This window comes from Solanum verrucosum, unplaced genomic scaffold (genome assembly GCF_900185275.1).
Source record: "Solanum verrucosum unplaced genomic scaffold, falcon-dt-bn FXZP01000048.1, whole genome shotgun sequence".
NCBI classification, from domain to species: domain Eukaryota; kingdom Viridiplantae; phylum Streptophyta; class Magnoliopsida; order Solanales; family Solanaceae; genus Solanum; species Solanum verrucosum.
In genome coordinates this window covers 2643869-2665826 of record NW_026020157.1, presented here as the reverse complement: position 1 = coordinate 2665826, position 21958 = coordinate 2643869, and the positions used below count along the sequence as shown (strand labels likewise).

General features: G+C 34.5%; 2 protein-coding genes across 2 annotated transcripts in view; one reads left to right on the top strand and one right to left on the bottom strand.

Moving 5' to 3' along the window:
* LOC125828355 (1-acyl-sn-glycerol-3-phosphate acyltransferase 2) overlaps window positions 1-21958 on the top strand; it is a 525228-nt gene that overhangs the window by 186389 nt on the left and 316881 nt on the right. The window lies entirely within an intron of this gene.
* Window positions 9683-12582, bottom strand: LOC125828359 (tetraspanin-2-like). The gene is made up of 2 exons (XM_049507672.1): window positions 11872-12582; window positions 9683-10014 (listed from the first exon to the last, which is right to left on the bottom strand). Exons 1-2 carry the CDS (start codon window positions 12367-12369, stop codon window positions 9715-9717), a joined length of 798 nt encoding a protein of 265 aa, XP_049363629.1. The 5' UTR covers window positions 12370-12582; the 3' UTR covers window positions 9683-9714.

Here is a 21958-nt window from a genome sequence, read left to right as displayed (position 1 = left end):
AAATGATCCAGACCGATCAAAAGAGTCACCTACCACAAACAAATCATCCATAAATACATCAATAGTGTCCTCTACCATATCAGAGAATATCGACATCATACAATGTTGGAAGGTCATTGGACCATTGCACAACCCAAATGGCATCCGTTTGAAGGCGAAAGTCCCATAAGGGAAAGTGGAAGTGGTCTTCTCTAGGTCTTCTGGGGCTATAGAAATCTGATTGTAGCCCGAATAACCATCAAGAAAACAATACCAACCCTTACATGCAAGTCTATCCAACATCTGATCCATGAATGGCATAGGGAAATGGTTTTTTTCTATCCAAGCATTTAGCATTCGGTAGTCCATGCAGATTCTCCATCCAGTCACGGGCTGCATCGGAACAAGCTCGTTTCTCTCATCAGGAACCACAGTAATCCTAATTTTCTTGGGCACATATTGAACAGTACACACCCAACTACTATCTGTAATGGGATAGATAACTCCAACATCCAACCACTTGATGATCTCCTTTTTAACTACTTTTTGCATAGGCGGATTTAATCTTCTCCGGTGCTCAATACTAGGCTTGTGATCTGGTATGAATTGGATTTTATGAGAATAGATACCAAGATGGATCCCAATAATGTCCGCAATAGTCCACCCAATAGCTTGCTTGAACCTCTTTAACACAGAAACCAAACACTCTACTTGTCGCCCATTCAAATCTGCCGCAATGATGACCGGTAAGGTATCAACTTTTCCCAAGAATACGTACCTCAAATGTGATGGTAGAGCCTTAAGCTCCAATTTCGGTGCCTTCTTAACAGACAATCTTACGGGTGGGGACTCATGATTTTTCATGTCTAACTCCAGCTTCTTTGGTTTTGAACGATATTCGCACTGATCAAGTGCGGGGACCAACTCATCATACTCTTCAATACCATCACTCTCAAAGTTCATCATAACCGCTGCTAGAGCCTCAACACCCAGTCTCTCTTCAATCTGTACCTCAGACCCACTCTCAACTCTATATGTTATCGCAGATACCGATTGGAGCTCACTATTCTGCTTCATAGACCTACATTTATTGAAAGTTGCCTCTTCATTGTTCAGTCTGAACTTCATTTGCCCCTATTCCATATCAACTAAGGCAAGCCCAGTGGCAAGGAATGGTCTCCCAAGAATGATGGGAACCTCAAAATCAACCTCACAGTCAAGAATCACAAAATCCACCAGAAAGATGAACGACTCCACTTTCACTAGTACATCATGGAGCACACCAATGGGCCCTCTTTGCAGTTCTATCGGCCATGAGCAACCGCATTGCAGTCTGTTTTGGATCTCCTAGACCCAACTTCTTGTAAATAAATAGTGGCATCAGATTAATTCTAGCACCAAGATCACACAACGCCTTAGCAAAATGCAACAACCCGATGGTACATGGAATAGTGAAGGCACCAAAATCCTCATTTTTCTGCACCAGGGATCTTGTAGCAATTGCACTACAATGTTGCAATCTATTTTCATCTTCGAAGCTCACTGCCCTCTTCTTTGTCACCATATCTTTCATAAATTTTGCATACCAAGGCATTTGCTCCAAAGCTTCTATCAACAGAACATTGATGGATAGTTGTTTCAACATGCTAATAAACCTGCGATATTTGCCTTCTTCAGTCTTCTTCACTAACCTCTGTGGGAAGGGAGGTGGAGGTCTAGGTATGGGGACAACTTTCTCAGTTAACTCCACTTCTTTCTCTGTTGCATTCTCAGACTCTCTACTTACCTCTACCACATCATTATCTTTACTAGTCTTAATTTCCACCCCAGACGACATAGGTGGATCAATGGTTTGCTTACCCCCTCAAGTAGTGACGGCCATACAATGCCCATCATTTTTTGGATTCTGAATGGTGTTGCAAGGATGAGTGCCAGGTTCACGTGGATTTACTGTAGTTGATAACTGAGTCATCTGTTGCTTAAGATGCTTGATTGACACTGCATGGGCATCAACTTTTTGGCCATTACCAAACAAGTCATTTCTCATCTCCTTCATATTTTCATTAGTTGCATCAAACCTCTTCATCATCTTATGTATCATATCCTCAAAGTGTGACATATTACCTCCAGCTTCCCTAGTAACATATTCCCAATTTTGAGGAGGAACATAAGGTCCAACCCGATCTTTTCTGTTGCCATAGTTGTTTTGGTTGTAGTTGTTGTCGCGATTAAAGTTGCCATCCCAGACATATTGACCCTCTCAATTGTAGTTTCCATAGTTTCGACCTTGATTTCCTTGACCTTGGCGCCAATTATCCGTATTGGAACCTTGGGTGTTTGGTTGGAAACCCCCCATCTGATCATTCACCGCATAAGTATCCTCTTCATAGTAACACTCCTCAACCGGTGGTGGATTTCTACTCAAATAATTCACAGCATTTACTTTCTCCGCACCTCCGCTCACATGCTTCAACACCAACCCTAGTTCAGTTCTCATCTGAGCCATCTCCTCATGAATCTCATCTGTATATTGGTTGTTTGTAGCTTGAATGGCAAACGTGTTCCTCCCAGTATCCAACTTTCTAGTGCTCCAAGCTTTGTTGTTTCGATAGATCTTCTCCAGCTTCTCCGCAATATGCTCAAAAGTGCACTCACCATATGAACCTCCAGCAATAGTATCAAGCACTGACTTACTGTTGTCATCCTGACCTCGGTAGAAATATTCCTTCAGCGACTCATCATCAATCTGATGATTCGGAACACCTCGTATGAAAGCAGTGAACCTGTCCCAAGAACTACTCACCGACTCTCCAGGTAGTGATACAAAATTGTTGAGTTTATCTTTGTGGTTCAGCTTCTTGGACACTAGAAAGAATCTTGCTAGGAACGCATCATTCAATTGGTTCCATGTGTAGATTGAATTATAAGGACACTCATTAAACCACACAGCAGCATCGCCGGTCAATGATAGAGAGAATACTCACAATCCAATGACATCCATGTCCACGTCCGGTCGACCCACACAACTTTTGCAAACACTCCTTAGCTTGGCTTTGTGAGCATGTGGATCGTCCGATCCCACACCTGCAAACAAGTCCCTCGATGTAAGCATCTGCATCAAACTGCTAGTCACCACAAATGTATGCCCCAGCAATAGAGGAGATAGGACAAGAGGTCCGTCAGAATCAGCAGTATTAAAGTTGACCCTGTAGTTATCATGCAGTCTTGGCCATGGTTGATCATGTACCCTCATTGTATCTCTTAATTGATTCTCAACTTGAATTTAATTATTCTCTTCACTAACCCTCGGAGGCTGCAACCCAACACCATCACCTATTTCTCCTTCGATACGATTAGCTGGTACTCCTTGATTATTCATTCTCTACAAAGTTCTATTCAGTTTTGGATCGTAGGTAGTAAGTGGTTCTCCTTGACTCTGTGTACTTGTCATACACTAGAGTGGGAACCTGAGAGAGACAAAAACAAAAGGAAAAGTAAAATTAGGAAATATTTTACTAAAGTTCAATAATGTAGTTAAGCTTAATCTAAAAGCCAAATTTCCCGACAGCGGCGCCAAAATTTCATAGGCTCAAACTACACCTCCTTAAAGAAGCATAAGCGATCGTTATCAAGTAAAGAACCCAACTTGTAGGTTGGGGTCGATCCCACGAGGAATATGGTTTATACATAACTTTAACAACGGTTATATTCGTTTAGTCAATGTATTTCTAAAAACAAGTAATTAAGGGGGGGGGGGATTTGTGAAACAAATTCTGGAAATTATGTGAACAATCAATGAACTAGATTCAAATTTTAGGTGTTATCAAGATGAGAGAGAAACTAGGGTGTACGTGTTCCCTACAAGCTCATAACGCGGTAATCCTAGTAATAGTAATCCTTTCCTAGTGTACTACATGCAAAGTGATAAGTTAGGTATCTCTAATTCCTTTGTCCAGCAACTAGAGAATTTCACCCCGCACCTTGGTCCGGCTAGGTGTGTATAATTTACTAACCCTTACCTTTACCTCATATTAGACATCACATCGATGTATGGCTTAGTTTTCACCCTCGCACCAATCGACATTAGACTATTAGATAGTATCACACTAAATCTATGTTCATAATTCTTTTCTCGTTAACTACCTCCTTGGTCCGGCAAGTTCTAACGTTGGCCACCGTTAAAAAGATTTCTAAGCTAAAGAATTATCAATGCATGCAATAACACTATTCAAGAATTAATTAGTTACTATCAATACGTTGTTAATCGCTCATGGTTCCCACAACCCTAGTTGTGGAGATAGTTACCCATAACATCAAGAACACAATTCATCTTTTTAGATGAAGAAATCATGAACTTACGTAATAAGAAGAAGAAACCCAAAATCTCAACTTGAATTGCAAAGACAAAATCTTCAAAATGAACTTAGGAAATTAAGAATTGCTAAAGTTGCAAGTCAATCTCCAAAGTCAAGAACTAAAATAAAAGTAATAAAGTCTAACCCCCAAAAACGAGGTTTACATGCCCTATATATAGAAAAATAAGTCCTAACTAAAAAGGAAATGAAATAAGGAAATAATGTTTCAGCTTGTTTCGATCGACGATACTGACCTACGAACTGTGGATTGATCTATGGTCCGTAGGTCCCTTCCGTGACTCAGGACTTAGGCAAATTTCTAACTTCAAAATCTTCAAATCTCTGAACCAAACAACGGATCATCAGTACGGACCGTGGATTGATCTACAGTCCGTGGATCCTCCTCCGTAGCTCCATATTTAGAATCTTCAAAATCAGGTACTGGAACCCCTCTCTGAATCATTTGACGGATTAACAGTACGGTTTGTAGATCAATCTACGGTCCGTCGATTGAAACTGTGGTTTCACACTTGGTCAAGAATTCCATGATCTTCCTCCATGCCTTGCTAGTCCATCTACGATCATCATCTACGAAACGTGAATGGACCTACGGTCCGTGAATCACATCCGTAGATGGGCTTTTCTGTACATTCCTCAACTATGTGTCTCAACTTTCACGTCCGAACTTATTCCCTGAAAACATGATAAAAACACATTAGTACTAATACAAAATGGCCCTAGACACACACAATTCTTAAGTGAAATGTATTAAAAATACCTTAAACTCACGGTATATCAATATCCTCCTAGGAAAGAGGATTATATGCCCAAATGATGGGTGAAAATAGGACTCAATTCCAACTTCAAATGGCCAAATTACCACACTTTAAAGCATAGAAACTAGGGAATTTAAGGTTGGAAACTAATTTGAATTATGAAATTAAAGACGTAAAATCTTAGAGGAGAGGGAAAGAAAGAGAATCACCTTAAAATGGTTGAAATTGGTAAAGAATTGTTCCAAAACTCCCAAGGTCGAGCTCTCAAAGAGTTGGGTTTCTTTTTTGAAATAAAGAAGGAGAATAGGGTTCTACTCCCAGTGATTTTAACAAAAGCAGAAAATGTTTGCAAAACTGGACACTGTTTAAGTGGCAAGAGGCTTCTCAAAAGCGAACCCCTCCTGAGAGGTTCCCTTCGCTTAAGCGGCCCCGTGGTTTCTTAAGTCGCCTTCACAAAAGCCATGAGCAGGCAGCTTAAGTGGCCCACACCCCTTAGATGTTGTTAGCTTAAGCAGATCGCTTGTTCGCTTAAGCTAACTTCACTTAAGCAATCAAGGGACACTTAAGCCGACGCACCATATATCAGATTTTTCAGAAAAGAGGCTTAGTGTCTAAACAATTCTAAAATCCCCTCGAAATTCAGTTGGAGTCAAAACAATGCAAACCAAAAGTGCAAAACCACTTGGAAACAACATTTCGGACTCAAAAAAAATACAAAATAGCCATTCGAGTTCATTTCGTCAAAATGTTGACCAAAGTCCACACTAAAACAAAGAAACACAACAAAATAGCAAAAGCTAAAATAACTCAACCCGCCACTCTCGGAAACAAAAACCTAAGGTCGCTCTAGACAAAACTCAATATTCTGGAGCTAATCATGCTAAGGAAATTTTATTCCAGGCAATTTTTACTGAGTAACTTTTCCCAAGTCAAACTTTTGGCTAAACTCAAAAGCTAAAACGTCTAACCGCACCAACTCCAAATGAAAATACTCAAAACTCAAATTAATCATCACACACGACCAAAATGACCCTTCCTATGCTGATTGTTGATGAAATTCTATCCGACACCAGCATCTCTAGGTGTTGACTAAAGTCAACTCTTTCAAGCATTAAGCTTTTAAAAATCCAAAACTCATACCAGACTCAACCAAATTCCTTGGAAAGCGTGCCACCCAACCCAGCACAACACAAAAGCTATAAGGAAGTTATGGGAATGGATAGAATATGAAAACCATGCATAAAACATTGAAATTACCCTGAGGGTCAATAAATATCAAACCATCAATGGATATTTACTCACCTATTATTGTCTGCCTAGAAACTTATAGAAGTGTCTAAGCATGCAGTTGCTCAGAGAAAACGACAAACAATTGTCTAGGCTAATGGATTTTTGCATTGAAAATCTCACTTTCCATATTTTAACGTTGAGCTACAGACAAAGAGGAGACCGTCAGTTTGCTTCTGTCATATCTTGAATGTCCACCCTAGTTGAGACACGACACTTGGAACCAAAAGAGTACTCAAGCTAACCCTTAGCATAACATCTCAAATCATATTATAGTAAACTGAAGTAAGAATTTTCTTTTTTATTTCAAAAATGGACATGCTAGATCATATATCTATATACAAACAGAAAGATCGACCAGTGGATTCACCTTTTATAACACATCAGAATTTTGAAAGAAAGAAAAGAAGTTTTTGGGTTGTAGGCTATGTTTACGGGTCCCATCTATGGACCGTACAAAGTTCCACATGCCGTAGATGGCACTCGTACAAAGAGGGAAAATATTTTAATTCAAAAAAATCCCAGTACTCCTTTTACGGTTCACCAGGATGGCTTGTCGGTCTTTGTACGAGCTGTAGATAGGTCATTTAGGTATTCCCTAGACTTAGTGAAATTTCAAGGGTCCAAGTGGGTTTTTACGATTGCTATCTACGGACCGTAGAAAGACCTACGAGTTGTAGAAGTGTTCCGTCAAAATATAGGTGATTTTATGGTCCCAGTACTTGGTCTATGGTTGACCACTACGGGCCATAGAAAGTCATTTGGTCCGTAGGTCGGAATTGTAGGTCGATGTCTGGCAGTTATTTTAAAGGGCTTTTGGGTCTTTTTCTAAATGTTTTAAACCAATTCTATGTTGTTTTTCCTTCTACCCTAATACTTAAGTAAGAATTATATTTCAGATTTCTTTTCCTATAATGTGTTGATATCTACCATATTTTAGGTGTTTTAAATCTTAATTTTCGTTTTTGAAATATTTTTAATTACATTTAAAATTATTTAAATATGTTTTAATTTTTTTTTAAATATAGTAATTAATAAGATTACTTAATTCGAGGTTATATTTATAATAAGTATAAGTAATGATTCGAGCTTATATTTATAATAAGTATAAGTAATGATTCACAAGTTACCAAATAAACATAACAGAACACAATAGACTGGATAAATGTCGATACTTATAGAACTCAGGTGTATAGTTCATATATGTCGAACCAAAGAGAGTCGGACATTAATAGTATTGATCATACAAGTCTTGTCCCCTATATTACGTGATTTGATAAATTGTGAATCATTACTAATATTTGTTACTAAAATGACTTCCAATTAAGTAATTTTTTTAATTATTATGTTTAAATAAAATTAAACTATATAATTTAATAATTTTTAAATGTAATTTGTAAAATATTGGGATAACGGCAACTCAAAACACATTAGACTTGGTAAATGTCGATAGTTATAGAAATCATGCATATAGTTCATATATGTTGAACCAAAGAGAGTCAGACATTAAGAGTATTTATCAAATAAGTCTTATCCCCTATATTATGCCAATTTGATAAATTGTGAACCATTACTTATATTTATTACTAAAATGGACTCCAATTAAGTAATTTTTTAATTATTATTTTTAAATAAATTTAAACTAAATAATTTAATAATTTTCAAACATAATTTGTAAAACATTTTGAAAATGATAACTCAAACACATTAGACCTGATCAAACAGTGTTTTCTACTATTTTTTTCCCAAATATATTGGGAATATTTATGGCTAAAAAATATGAAGATGTGTATAATTAAAGTGAAAAAAAAAATTTACTACTGATGTCACAATTTTTACCATTTAAAAAATAAGTTTTTTTACCATTCTGACCAAATTATGGCCAAAGAATATATTTAATTTTTATAATTAATGTTCTCTTTGGTGGAATTTATAGTCTTTTTCCATACTTGACTATGGAATCATTAAAAATTAATGACTATTGGAAACATGATTGAAGAATATAGAGATCCCAAGAATATATTTAATTTTCAAGTTAAAAGAGTACAAAAGTTCAAAAAGAAACTAGTTAATACTCCCCGTGTCCCTAATTACTTGTCCATTTTTCCTTTTTTAGTTGTCCCTAATTACTTATCCAATTTGACAAATCAAGAAAGAACATTTTTTTTTACCTATTATACCCTCAATTAATTATTTTGAAAAAGGTAGAACTTATTGAAAATTTTAAATTTTGAATTCACCCACTTCATAATTAATATGAATGAAATGGTAAACTCATTATGTCAATCATTATTTTATTAATAAGTGTGTCAATTTAAAAATGGAAAAATAATTAGGAACAGAAAAAATAGTATAAATAAATTTTTTTTTACCATTCTGATCAAAAGATGACCAAAGTTTTCTGACCAAAAGTATTTTTCCTTTTCTATACTTGTAGTAGTAATATTTTTTATAATAGGTCCAAGAAAGAGAATCTTGTTCTCCACTAGCTAGAAAAACTAAACTATAAAAAAGTTGTTCAATGGAATCGATTCTCAATTTGGCCAATGAAATAATCATAGAAATTGAGAAACATTTCCTTCGAGGTCCACACAGCCACGTGGTGCAAACTGCAAGGAAAATTCTCTGTATAATTTCATATACTCTGTTTCTATTTACTTGTCAAATATTTTCTAATGTGATTTTTTATTTTTTACAAATCAAGGAAGATAATTTTTTTCTTCCTATTATATCCTCAATTAATTAATATTGAGTTAATATCTTTGAAAAATGTAGTAAGTAAATGCTCCGTATCTGTCCAACAATAATTGTCCACAATTGACTTTGCACATTTCTTATGAAACTATAGATAGAAGGGTAATTTTACGATATCACCATTTGAATATAACAAATAAAATGTCTTGTAAATTTAATAGGGAAATAACTATATTTAATGATAAAGGTTAATTAGGAACTAAGTGTAAAATTATCAATTAATTTCATAAAGTGAACAATTATTGTTGGACATCCCAAAATAGTATAGTGGACAATTATTATTGGATGGACGGAGTACATATTTAAGATTCTATCAATTAATAGAGATAAATGATAAACTCACTATGCCAATTATTATTTTCTTAATAGATGTGTCAAGTCAAAATTTGACCAAGTAAAAAGGTACGGACGGAGGTCACGGAGCTAGTAATGAAATTAGCAGTTCAAATAAAAAACCATAAACTAAATATGTATGCCAACAATATCATATTTTCCCCCCTTAGCACAAAATACTGGAAAAAAAGAAAACAATTGAACTTCAAATGAAAAACCATTAACTAAAACTATTTTTTACCCTTGGAATTTGATTTAGTTAGAGTATTCTTGTAAGCACAACAACCAATGAGATAAACCGATATGAGAATGACCAAAGTTATGATGAGAATGAGATTAGATTTCTTCCATTCTTTCCTGAGATTTCCAAGTAGGCCACCTTTGCAAGAATCACAGTTGTAGCATAATTGATTAGGGTCATTGTTCCAGATAGAGCAATCAACATCTACTACTGCATTTGTTGGGTTAATCCACAAGGTTGGGTTCATATACTGGTATCCACAAATTGTTGGAGGTTTACAACATCCAGACTGGAATATAATTAAGGAACAAGTAATGCTAGTGTTAGAACAAATGAAAAATAATAAAAATCATCAAGGTTAACATTGTTTATGTCAAATTTGTTCTTACTTCTTAAGCTAATATATATATGTGTGTGTGTGTGAGATTCAACAATTGAAGGAAGGTAGGCTCATTTTCATGTAGAGCCACATGAAATATGTAAAAGATGCTTACATGGACCATGGTTGTCAATCCTATCTTTATTCTTCTTCCTCTCTCTCCCTCTGTATTCTCCGTAACAATTTATGCGATACTACTCATACAATTTGTATTATCTGTCCCAGTTTATATGACATAATTTTATTTTTGGAAAAGGGTCAAATATGCTCCTAAACTATTCGAAAAGGTCTAGATATACCCCTCATTTAAAGTTTAGCTCACTCGTGCCCTCGCCGTCCAACGTTTCGTCTAGATATGCCCTTATGGGCGTTAAACGCCAAATGGAATTGCCACGTCATTTTTACATTATCACGTGGCATTGAAAAAGGGTCAAATATACCCCTAAACTATTCGAAAAGGTCTAGATATATCCCCTTTTTAAATAAACTACCCGACCCATTTTCAACAATTTTTTTGGTAAATCCCGAAAATGAGTAATTGACTAATAAAAAATAGAAAAAATATAGAAAATTAATGCCAAAAATTCACAAAAAAATATAGTAACCTTAAATTCAACAATTTCAACAATTTTTTAAAATTTTTATTGTTTTTCAATAAATCCTGAAAATGAGTAATTGATTAATAAAAGATATGAAAAATATGAAAATGACTTTATGCTGAATTTTTAGGTTATATTTTTCATATTTTTTATTAATCAATTACTCATTTTCGTGATTTATCGAAAAAAATAAAACTATTAAAAAAAAATTGAAATTGTTGAATTTAAGGTTACTATATTTATTTGTGAATTTTTGGCGTTAATTTTATATATTTTTTTCATATTTTTCCTATTTTTTTATTAGTCAATTACTCATTTTCGGGATTTACCGAAAAAAATAAAAAATTTTAAAAAATTGTTGAAAACGGGTCGGGTAGTTTATTTAAAAAGGGGGTATATCTAGACCTTTTCGAATAGTTTAGGGGTATATTTGACCCTTTTCCAATGCCACGTGGTAATGTAAAAATGACGTGGCAATTTCAGTTGGATGGCAAGGGCACAAGTGAGACAAACTTTAAACGGGGGTATATTTAGACCTTTTCGAATAGTTTAGGGGCATATTTGACCCTTTTCCCTTTTATTTTTAGTCAGTTCAAAAAGAATGACACATATTTATATTAAGTAATCATTTAACTTTAAAATACTTATTTTGACCTTTAATTAAATTATTTACAGTCATACAAATATCTATCACTTATTTTAGAGCACAAGTTTCAAAAGTTTTCTTTTCTTTCCTAAATTTTGTGTCAAGTCAAACTAATTTTTACGTAAATGTCAAATAAATAAAAGACTTGAAATAAATACTCAATATCCAAAAAAAACTTCCTCCATCCTTTTTTTATTTTTGAGTGAGGGGATCGAGGGAGAGAATAAAGTGGTAAGACAACATCTGTCTGTGAAACACTTGTTTTTGCAAACAAGCATCTTCAGAAGCAAAAGCTATCAAATTACATATGTAAAAACCTTACCTTGTTACTTTTGTTTTTGCGGTACCTCAAAACACTAGTAAAGACAATTACAGTATAACTAAGCCAAATTGATTAAGGGTGTGTTTGGTACGGAGAAAAACATTTTCTGGAAATAAACTGCCTACATGAACTATCCAACCTTGTTTGAAACACGGAACAACACATTAAATGAAACATATGTATGTATGAAATTAGTTTACCTGAATAGGTGATAGATCAGCAGCAAAGAACTGTTCCGCGGTAACATACTGATTGTTAAGCTTAGAACAAATAGCAGAATCAGCCAAACATGCCCTAATATTGCCCCAATTATCAGGGCCTACAATATGATCCCTCAACCAGTAAGAAAACCCTTCAAGCCTATAATCACGGTAAGCTCTTCCAGGCACCATATAATCCCCGGTTGGACCCGTGACCACAAAGGCAAGTACGAGGAGCACGAGGAGAAGGACGATAAGAAGGGCCATACACACCAAGTAGACACCTAAAAGGCCTTCTTTTTTCCAGTAAGCTCCAATAAAGCCAGTCAAAGAAACCAACATGATGGCAATTCCAATGAACACGACTGGCCATCTGAGCCAGTGAATGCATTCGTTGTCAGGATTTGAAGCCAACCAAGTGCCTGATGCGATTATAGGGATAGAACACATGAATGCCAAGAAGTTCAAGAAAGCTGTTATGTTATTACTCGAAGACATGTTCGATTCACACAATAAATTTTCGCTTTTGTTGTGAGAAAGATGTGTTTTTTGCAGATGGTTTATATAGCTCTGTTTATTTGGAGTTTTGAGTGCCTGTGTTATAGCTATAGAGGAAGATAACAGGGGAAAGTGTAGTAGGAATGGTATATATTAGTGGCAAAAGTTTCGTCCAATGAAATTCCCACAAAAGTACATCCACAACACACTACATTGCACCTATATATATTTGGCCAAGTTTTTTTAGTTTTCAATCGTATAGCCCACTATTTTCATATACCAATATTTACAACACACTAGTAACGTTTGCCAATTTGCGTATTTTTTCCTATTATACACCCGATATGTAACATTATACAAAATATCGATTTTGTTTTTTGCAAATAATTTTTAAAAACTCAATTTGGGGAGATTTTGAGCTCGGGTTAAGGCAATTTTGAGATTTTATGTGTGGTAAGTATTACAACCCGTCTCGAATCATGATGACACCTACTATAAGCCATCAGTAGATAAGCCAACTTGTAACCAGGAACAAAAAGTTATGGATATAAGGGAAGAAACATTGTGGAAGCAATAAAATAACAACAAAAACAAACAAGTGGAAGCAAACCAACATTATATATAAGAGATCTCTCCCAAACCCTGAAAGTCACGAGTACAGAGTTGTCTAAATAAAAGAATACAAGTCCCACAAGTGAACCTCAAATACAAAACTTGTCTCAAAATGCAAAGACTAGTTATATGAAATACAGAAGGAGACCGGTAAGTCCAAGACGCCAAGTGCTCACCTTCGCCTCCAATCAACAACTACAACAAGCTTGAATAATTACCACTGATAACTAGTACTAGATCCTGCATCATGAAACAGATGCAAAATGTAACATCAGTATCACGATCTAAAGTATACACTAGGTGTAACATGGCGTATAGAACCCCAAGAGGCCCTACACAAGCCACTTAGCATACATCATACAAGATAATAGAAATAAAAATTTCAAAAGATAGAATTTCATATTTCAAAAGAGTTTGACAAAGAGGAAGTCTAAAATCAGTCTCAATAAGCCACATAAATATCATAAGAAGTGGTTAGAACGTAATCCATACACCACATACATCATTCAAAACTAGAAAGACATAAAACAAATAAAAGTGTCTCGGTCCTCAGAACATGAGGACTCACCAATCTCTTGAAATTCGGAAGAAATCAACTAGCCACGGGAAGGGTTGTTCATGGTTATGTTTAAAAAAACCAATCCGAACCAAACTAATTAAAATAATCGATATTTGGTTTTGTTTGGCTGAGTTTGGTTTTAAAATTTGAACATTGATACTTGTTTGATTTGGTTTTGGTTTTACTCAAAAACAACTACAAAAATAACCAAACCGAACCAATAGATTAGATATATAAATCTTACAATCATTTATATATTATTCATTAAAAAATATAATTTTTTTGTTGAATTTTAATTAACTTTTGTCTTTAACTTTCTCATTTTCTCTAGCCCAACACTTAAATTTTAGACTAACTATTACAATCCTACATTCAAGTCCATCAAAATATATTACTTTAGTCTTTACCTACCCTACCTCACATAAGATAGTCATACTTTCTCTTAACTGAATCACTTTGTTCAGATAATAACTCAAGTATTGTATAATTGCTTAATTGGGCCGACAGTAACTTTCATGTGAATTGTTCATGTACTAGGTGTTTGTGTCTATCGAGATATGTATGTCCTCAAAGTAGAAAATGTCACGACCCAAGCCTACACCCTGGACGTGGCCGGCACTCGAGAACCATTGTTGGTCCCCAAGCGAACCCTCATCCTAGTTGACTACAAGCGGACAACTGATTCAACCATACAAAGCTTAAAAACTGAATAAAATTCATGAAACTCAAATACAAAGCTTTAACTCAAATGATTTACTCTGAATGTAAATAGAATATTCAACAAGCCAACAATAGGCAACTCAAGTCTTTAAAACATTTAATAAGATAAATGAAACAGCCTTCTCAAACTCTACGATCCATCTATAAAGCCTCTAACTGATAAAGATGAAAGTCGGGACAAGATCCACGACATCCTAACAACCGATATAACTGAAAGTACAAGTGGAACCCTTCGGAAGAAAGGAGGCTCACCATAGCTAACTCGAACTGCATGTGGTATCAACGAAACGCCTGTTAATGATCCCGAGTACCTATATCTGCATCATGAAATGATGCAGGCCAAATGGCTCAGTACATGGAATGTATGAGAATGTAAGGGGAATTCTAAAGCATAAATATAAGCTTGAACTAGTGGAATAGAAACATACTTACCTATTCTAAACTCACTTAACTCAACTCCACTCAAAGAAACATAGTTCAATTCAACTTAGAGAAAATATGACTCAACTCAATGATAAGATATTCAACTCAGTGAAAGAAGGCTCGACTCAATACTAAGATACTCGACTCTGGATACTCAACTCTGGATACTCAATATAAAGCAACAGTATAGATGCAATATATGGAAAACTTTTAAAACAATAAAAATCAGCTCAATGTATTGAAAACTGCAATAGTAACTTAGTTTGTATGCAAGGATACAAGATCAAACATGTTTGTATATGAATATACAAAGTAAACTCTGTGTACATAAGAATACAAAATATCTCTGTGGGAGTTTCTCTAACCGACAACCATCACTATGAGCTATGTGATGATACAGGGTCTTGCCGCACGCTGCCAGGGTCGTCCTATACTTTGTCGGGGTATAGAACCTACTCAATAAGTGGATCCACTAGTCTATGCTAAAAACATTAAGGAATCATCTAAAAAGTATGACCCTTTTCTACCTATGCTGGCTACACGGTTTATGGAGACTTTGAATTATCTGAACTCAAACTCGTCCCTATATCGGTGCTCAATACTACTCCCAAAATGTAACTAGCTCATATATTTAAAAAAACATAATCTTTCGGTGGTTTGAGATTGTTACTCAAAAACTAGCTCAAAAGCTCTTTTGGAAATCTCAGTTTCGTCTCATCTTAAATGTGAAAACATTTACTCTTGGAATACTTAGTTCTCATATATCATTTTAAAGAACATGAACTCAATTCTGCTCTTTCCCAAAAAATTTCAAAATCATATTCAGAAAGTCATACTGCATAAACATTGATGGTATATCTAAATACCATATTGCTCATACACTGATGGTAGACTCGATTGTCATACTAATCATGTTTTAGAAAACTCTTTTCTCAAAACTCATCTTTACTCTCTCAAAACTCAATTTAAAAACTCAAGTGTTGGCTTTAAAAAACTTTTTAAAATATACAACTCAAATCATAGGGTTCATGTGGAATTATGAAATGAATGACTCAACCTAGGGATCTTTATAACAATAAAGAACCCCAGTACTCAGAACTCAAGACTCAATGATACTACTCATCTCTAGACTACTCGACTCATAGGGTTCATGCAGAATTATGGGCATGAACGACTCGACTCAAGGGTCTGAATAACAATATGAAACTCATGTATACGACTCTTCTCATTCTCATACTTACTTGCTCAAAGCATAGTTCAAATTGATAGTTGATCTCAAGGGATTCACATTTGATCTGAATGACTTTCTTGAACTCTACTCTTAACTCTCTCTTGAATGTGAATTATGAATTCAAGAGTTATGGTTCATGCTATTAAGGATCTCGTGATGATAAAGTAGACTCATGAATACATTCTCCTCATTCTCATACTCACTTGCTTGAGTCTTGGAACACGTTATTAGAAATTGTAGAAGACTCATAAAAAAGACTCAAAGGGACTTTCTCAAAATGTTCGGAAGAATTCTCAAAACTTGACTCTTAACTCTACCTTGAATTTTAATTATGAATTCAAGGTTATGATTTATGATAGGAAAGGTATAGTGATGATTTAAATGAGTTTTAGATAAATAAATCATGAGAAACGGTTTAAAAATACTATTTGAGGAGTAAGTCCGCAACGCGGAGATCCATATAAATATTTGGCCACACAATAATTTTGAAATAGTGGATTCTGCGTTCTCTCGATAATGCGGAGAGGAAAGTTTTACTTTGAAGGAACAAATCCGCGTCGCGGACCTAGTATTTTATTTCTGTCCGACTTTTTCTTACTCATTTTTCGACCCTAATTCGCCTAGAATTGAATGGTTTCTTTCCCAATCACTTAGATTCGAATACTCAACTTATGTAAAGGATAATCTACTCCAAACCACCCTCAGTTCACTAACTTTATATTTCAAGAACTCATCAAATCAATCCTAATTCAAGAACGAAAGCAAATTCAAGAGCACTAATCAAGAACATCAAACCCTCAACTTTCTAGGAAAAAATTACGCCAAAAATAACTTGATTGGTGCGTAGTTGAATGAACCCAACACTATGAAAGCTAACATACCTCTTAGGGATCAAACCATTGGCGAAAATCCATAGCGAAACTCAAGAATCTCGACGAACGCTTTGATCCTTTCCTCTTTACTCCTTTTTTCTCTTCTTGAACTCTCAACTAAAACCCTAAGAATAGATTAGGATTATAAATTGAACCTAATCAGATTAGACCCCTAAAACCTTGCGAAACACGAATTAAATTTGATTGGGTAAGGAAAAGATCAAAATACCCATCACTATTTTCGGGTAACTTTCCTTAACTAGGCAGCCTAAGTTCAAAAGGGCATATCTTACTCATTCGAACTCTAAACTTAGCAAACTTGATGGCGTTGGAAATATAATTCAAATACCTTTCATTAGATATCTTATGGGTCACCTAACTCATCATGTATTGAAGTTATGATAGTTTGAAGTTGACCCAAAACTTAGAAGAACTTAGGAACGACTTGATTGAATTCTCTTTAGTTCTTCTTTAAACTCAAGGTGCTACATCTAGTGATCTTAACATTCAAGAAAATTTCAAATTCCTTGGTAAAATCCTACTCACAACGAAGGATGGTTCGAGTCTTAGCTCAAAAAAAATTCGGGGTGTTACAGACAAAACCAGAATAACTGAACCAAACCAACAATAACCAAACTGATGATTATTTTTTCATTTGGTTTGGTTTTAGGAATTTGAAAAACCCAACTAGATTGTTTTGGTTTTAGTTTTAACCAATAATCGATTTAAATCGAACCATGAACATCCCTAGCCACGTGAGTGAGGGGTTGGAGTGTGGGACCCTACACTAATGAGACAATGTAGGCACAAATATGTGTTAGTATATGGAATGTACTAAGTATGGGGCAATATGAATAAAATAAACATGATAGTATGAATGACTTAAAACATGTAAGGCATGACCAATATTTGAACATTTAAAAGCTTAACAAGGAAATGACATGTAAATCATGAAATATGGTCAATACATTAAAATAAGAGACATAAGAAAAGCTTTGAAGAAATATAGTCATTTTTGTGGGATATTAGCTTTAACCGACAATAAGACCATGAGAGCAATGTCATGAAATCCAGTATATCCCTCATACTGAAAGAAGGTGAATCTACTTGCCAAGGTAGAATCCATATATATCATCGTTTTCTTGATTGGATCCACTAGCTAGGTCATTTAAGATAATCCTACAGGAGCACGTAGTTTGGGACTAGAGGTTGCTACTAGAGACTACCCTAATTGAGTCTCTACCTCAACGCCCTCTCGGTGCTAAGTCTAAATCCCAACGAAATAGGTAACAGTCAAATATCATTATAACAAAAGTAAGAAAATGATCAATACTGATCCACATCTTTAATACCAAAACATATAATAGCTCCTTAAATTGCACTTCAACATTGGTGAGAAAACCTTTCACCAATGAGAATCCATATGTGAGAAATTACTTTCACAATCATGATCATATTCGTATATTAGAAAACCTTTCACAATAAAATTGATACTTTCATCTAAAAGCACCCTATCACCATAGTCATCATTTTCATAAGACATGTATAATTATTTAAAGTTCATAGTTCATGGGTTCATCATAGGTTCATAGTTGAAAAACATAAGTTAGGCATGGGTCAACATATTTCAACTAAATATCATGTATTAACCTTGACTCATCCGTTAGAAGACTAAATCAAAAATAATAAATCATAATTGAATGAAACCCAAAAAGATTGAATTGGATCTCTAACTTGATCAATTGAAATTAAATTGATGAGGAATGGACTCTATGGGTGAATACCCACATACCTTGTTATTCAAAGCATAGCAAGCCCAAGATGACTGGTGAATTGATACCCTTGAATGAATCCTAACTTCTTCTTTTTCTTAGGTTGAGAGGAAATTGGGGAATGAATTTTGTTAGGTTTTGGGGAATTAGGAGAATGGGGTTGAAGTGGGTAGTTTTAGGGATTAAAAGCTTTATATAGGTCTTAGGGTAGAAGACAAACCGACATAGTATTGTGTTTAAATAATTAGGAAAAGACCCATAATTCCTAAAAAATGTTGAACTTGATCTATGGTTCTGACCTACGGAGCGTAGAACTTTCTACGGTTAGTACTGGTCAACTGTAGACCAAGTACTTACAAATCACTTAACTTTTGATGGGGTCTTTCTACGGTCCGTAGACCGTAACCGTAGAACTCATCTTGGACCTCAAAATTTCACTAAGTCTGGACCTACCGGTCCACATATGAGGCCTATCTATGATTCGTAGATCCTATGATGAACCACACTGGTAAACCATAGAAAAGGTACCGATACTTGATTTTTTAAAATTATTTTTCTCTCTTTTTTACGAGATTGGTCTACGATCTTTAGGAATACCTATGAACCATAGACTGGTCTGATAGATCTAAACCTAGTGCTACAATTTAATGTTGTCCTTCCCTTTTGGAATCCTAGCTGTTAAATTATCTTTCCTTGAAAATATTCGTCCTCGCATGAAACTCAAGACAACATAAAGAGGGTAGGGGAAAAGATCTAACAACCCAACAAGAATGCAACTCCATCAAAATGCACATAACCAAGAAAGAACATCAATTCCAAGCTAAAATATATTCACAACATCATTTCATAAGGCAAACATGCAAGTCATAATCAAATGCACATAATCATGAAGAAATCAATCAAGCTAACTCATTTTTCTCAATAATCAAATTTTCATGAGCATGCATGCATGTGAAACATGAGAATGACTAAGACACATGAAACCAAAGGAATGAACCATGAGGAAGTAAATACCTGAAGCTAGAATAGAATCTGAGAGAAAAATATGGGGATAATGGGACATCATATCGGCCTCGGCCTCCCAAGTAAGACCCTCAACTCTTTGATTCCTTCATCAGATCTTTACAAACGAAACTTCCTTATTCCTCATCTTTTTAACTTGCTGGTCCAAAATCTCAAAGAACTTTTTCATAAGAAAAGCTCTCTTTTATACCAAGACTCTCCAATGATACAATAGATGTCGAACCACCAACACATTTCTTCAACAAAGAGACATGTAAAACCGGATGTGCTGATGCTAAGTCATTAGGTAAATTAAGTTCTTAAGCAACTTTACCAATACGCCTCAAAATCTTATATAAACCCACATAACGGGGACTAAGCTTTCCCTTCTTTCCAAATCTCATTACACCCTTCATGGGTGAAATTTTCTAGTAGACCCAATCATCAACACAAAATTCTAGATCTCTTCTTCTAACATCAGCATAAATTTTTTGTTGACTTTGAATCGTTTTCAATCTTTCTCTAATAAGCTAAACTTTATCCATAACCTCATGTACCAACTTGGAACCTATCAAAGCAATCTCACTAACTTTAAATTACCCTATAGGAGATCTACACCTCCTACCATAAAGAGCCTCAAATGGAGTCATACCAATGCTTGAATTGTAGCTATTATTATAAGCATACTTAATCAAAGGCAAATGATCATCCCAATTACCCTTGAATTCAATCACACAATCTCACAAAATATCTTCCAAATTTTGATAGTATGCTCTGCTTGCCCATCGATTTGAGGATGAAAGGTTGTACTAAGCTTGACATGAGTACCAAGCCCTTTTTTGAAAAGAATTCCAAAATTGAGAAGTGAATTGGGTACCACGATCGGAGATAACAGATATGGGAACTCTATGCAACCTAACTATTTCCCTTAGATACAACTTAACATAATCTTTCACTGAACAAGATACCCTGACGGAAATGAAATGAGTCGATTTCATCAAATGATCTACAATAACTCAAATCAAGTCATGTTGTTGTCGGGTATGGAGTAAACCAACAGTAATGTCCATATTCAAATTTTTTCACTTCCAAGTAGGGATACTAATATATTGAGACAAACCTCCTGACTTTTGATGCTCAACTTTCACTTGTTGAAATTTAAGACACTTATCCACAAATTGTTATAAAATAATTTATGCAAACATTACAACTTTTAGTTATTGATAAATTTTAATTTTAGTTATCATAATTCAAATTAGATATATTTAATCTTCAATTAATTATAATTTGAGTTAAATACAGATAGTCTTCATTTAATAATATGCATTTTTTCACTTCGACAATATAGCTTCACAGATTTAATAAATTAATAAATATTAAACCATTTACTTATCAATGTGTTAATTATTGTTACTCTATATTTAAAGTAATATAATTCTAAATTTAGCTTAAAAACAAAATTTATAAAAAAAATTATATGCTAGTTTCTAGTTTAAATTTAAATGTTAGTTCCTGTTAGCTTAAAAGTTTTCTGAATATATTATCACATAATTTGTGTTGTATTAAATTTTGTACAAGTGTCTTTGAAAAGTTTGAAAAAATATTTTTAACCTGGAATTGAAAGAAGTTTTTCTCGATTTACAAAAAGTAAATGAGTTTAGTTGCAATGTAGAACCATGTGTTAAAGTAAAAAATTAATTCAATGGGACCCACTAATTCAATACATACTACTCCCTTCGACCACTATTGTTTGTCAGGTACACTAAAAATAGTTATCCAAAATTAATTGTCAATTTAAACAATCAAGAAACAATCAGTCACTTTTTTTCCAATTCTACCCTTAATGTGAAAAAAATTGCTTTTACAGTTTTCAAAAAGTACAAACCATTTTAATAATAATTAATAGTAGGATTAAATTAGTCATATTGTACCTTATATTAAATTTTTCTTAAAGGTTGTGCATGATCTTATCCTGACAAACAATAGTGGACAGAGGGAGCATTAAATGGGAAGTAGTATTAGTTAAATGACATAATTATCCTTAATTTAAATTTTAATCCTTCAAGCTAATATGTTGATAGCTCTGATCTTTTAAGTAACACTATTCTATCTAGTAGATAAAAGAAAAGAAAAGAAAAAAAGGAATAACATTGATAACATTCCATTCAAGAAAGGTAATCTTGTTCTCCACTAGCTAGAAATAATAAAGTAAAAAAGTTGTTCATTGGATTCGATTCTCAATTTGGCCAATTATCTATGCATAGAATATTGACAAACATTTCCTTTGAGGTCCACAAACCTCTTGATTGATATATAATGAAATTAAACATGCATGCCAACACCATTGCACTGTTGTCTGAATTGTAACTTTTTGATGTGAAGTGTACCCTTATATTTG

Bases quoted from the DNA above. Each gene is read 5' to 3' on its own strand.
- LOC125828359 (XM_049507672.1), bottom strand. From the start codon at position 12,369: ATGTCTTCGAGTAATAACATAACAGCTTTCTTGAACTTCTTGGCATTC. The intron at 10,015-11,871 runs GTAAACTAATTT...ATTATATTCCAG, and splicing joins CTGATCTATCACCTATTCAG to TCTGGATGTTGTAAACCTCC.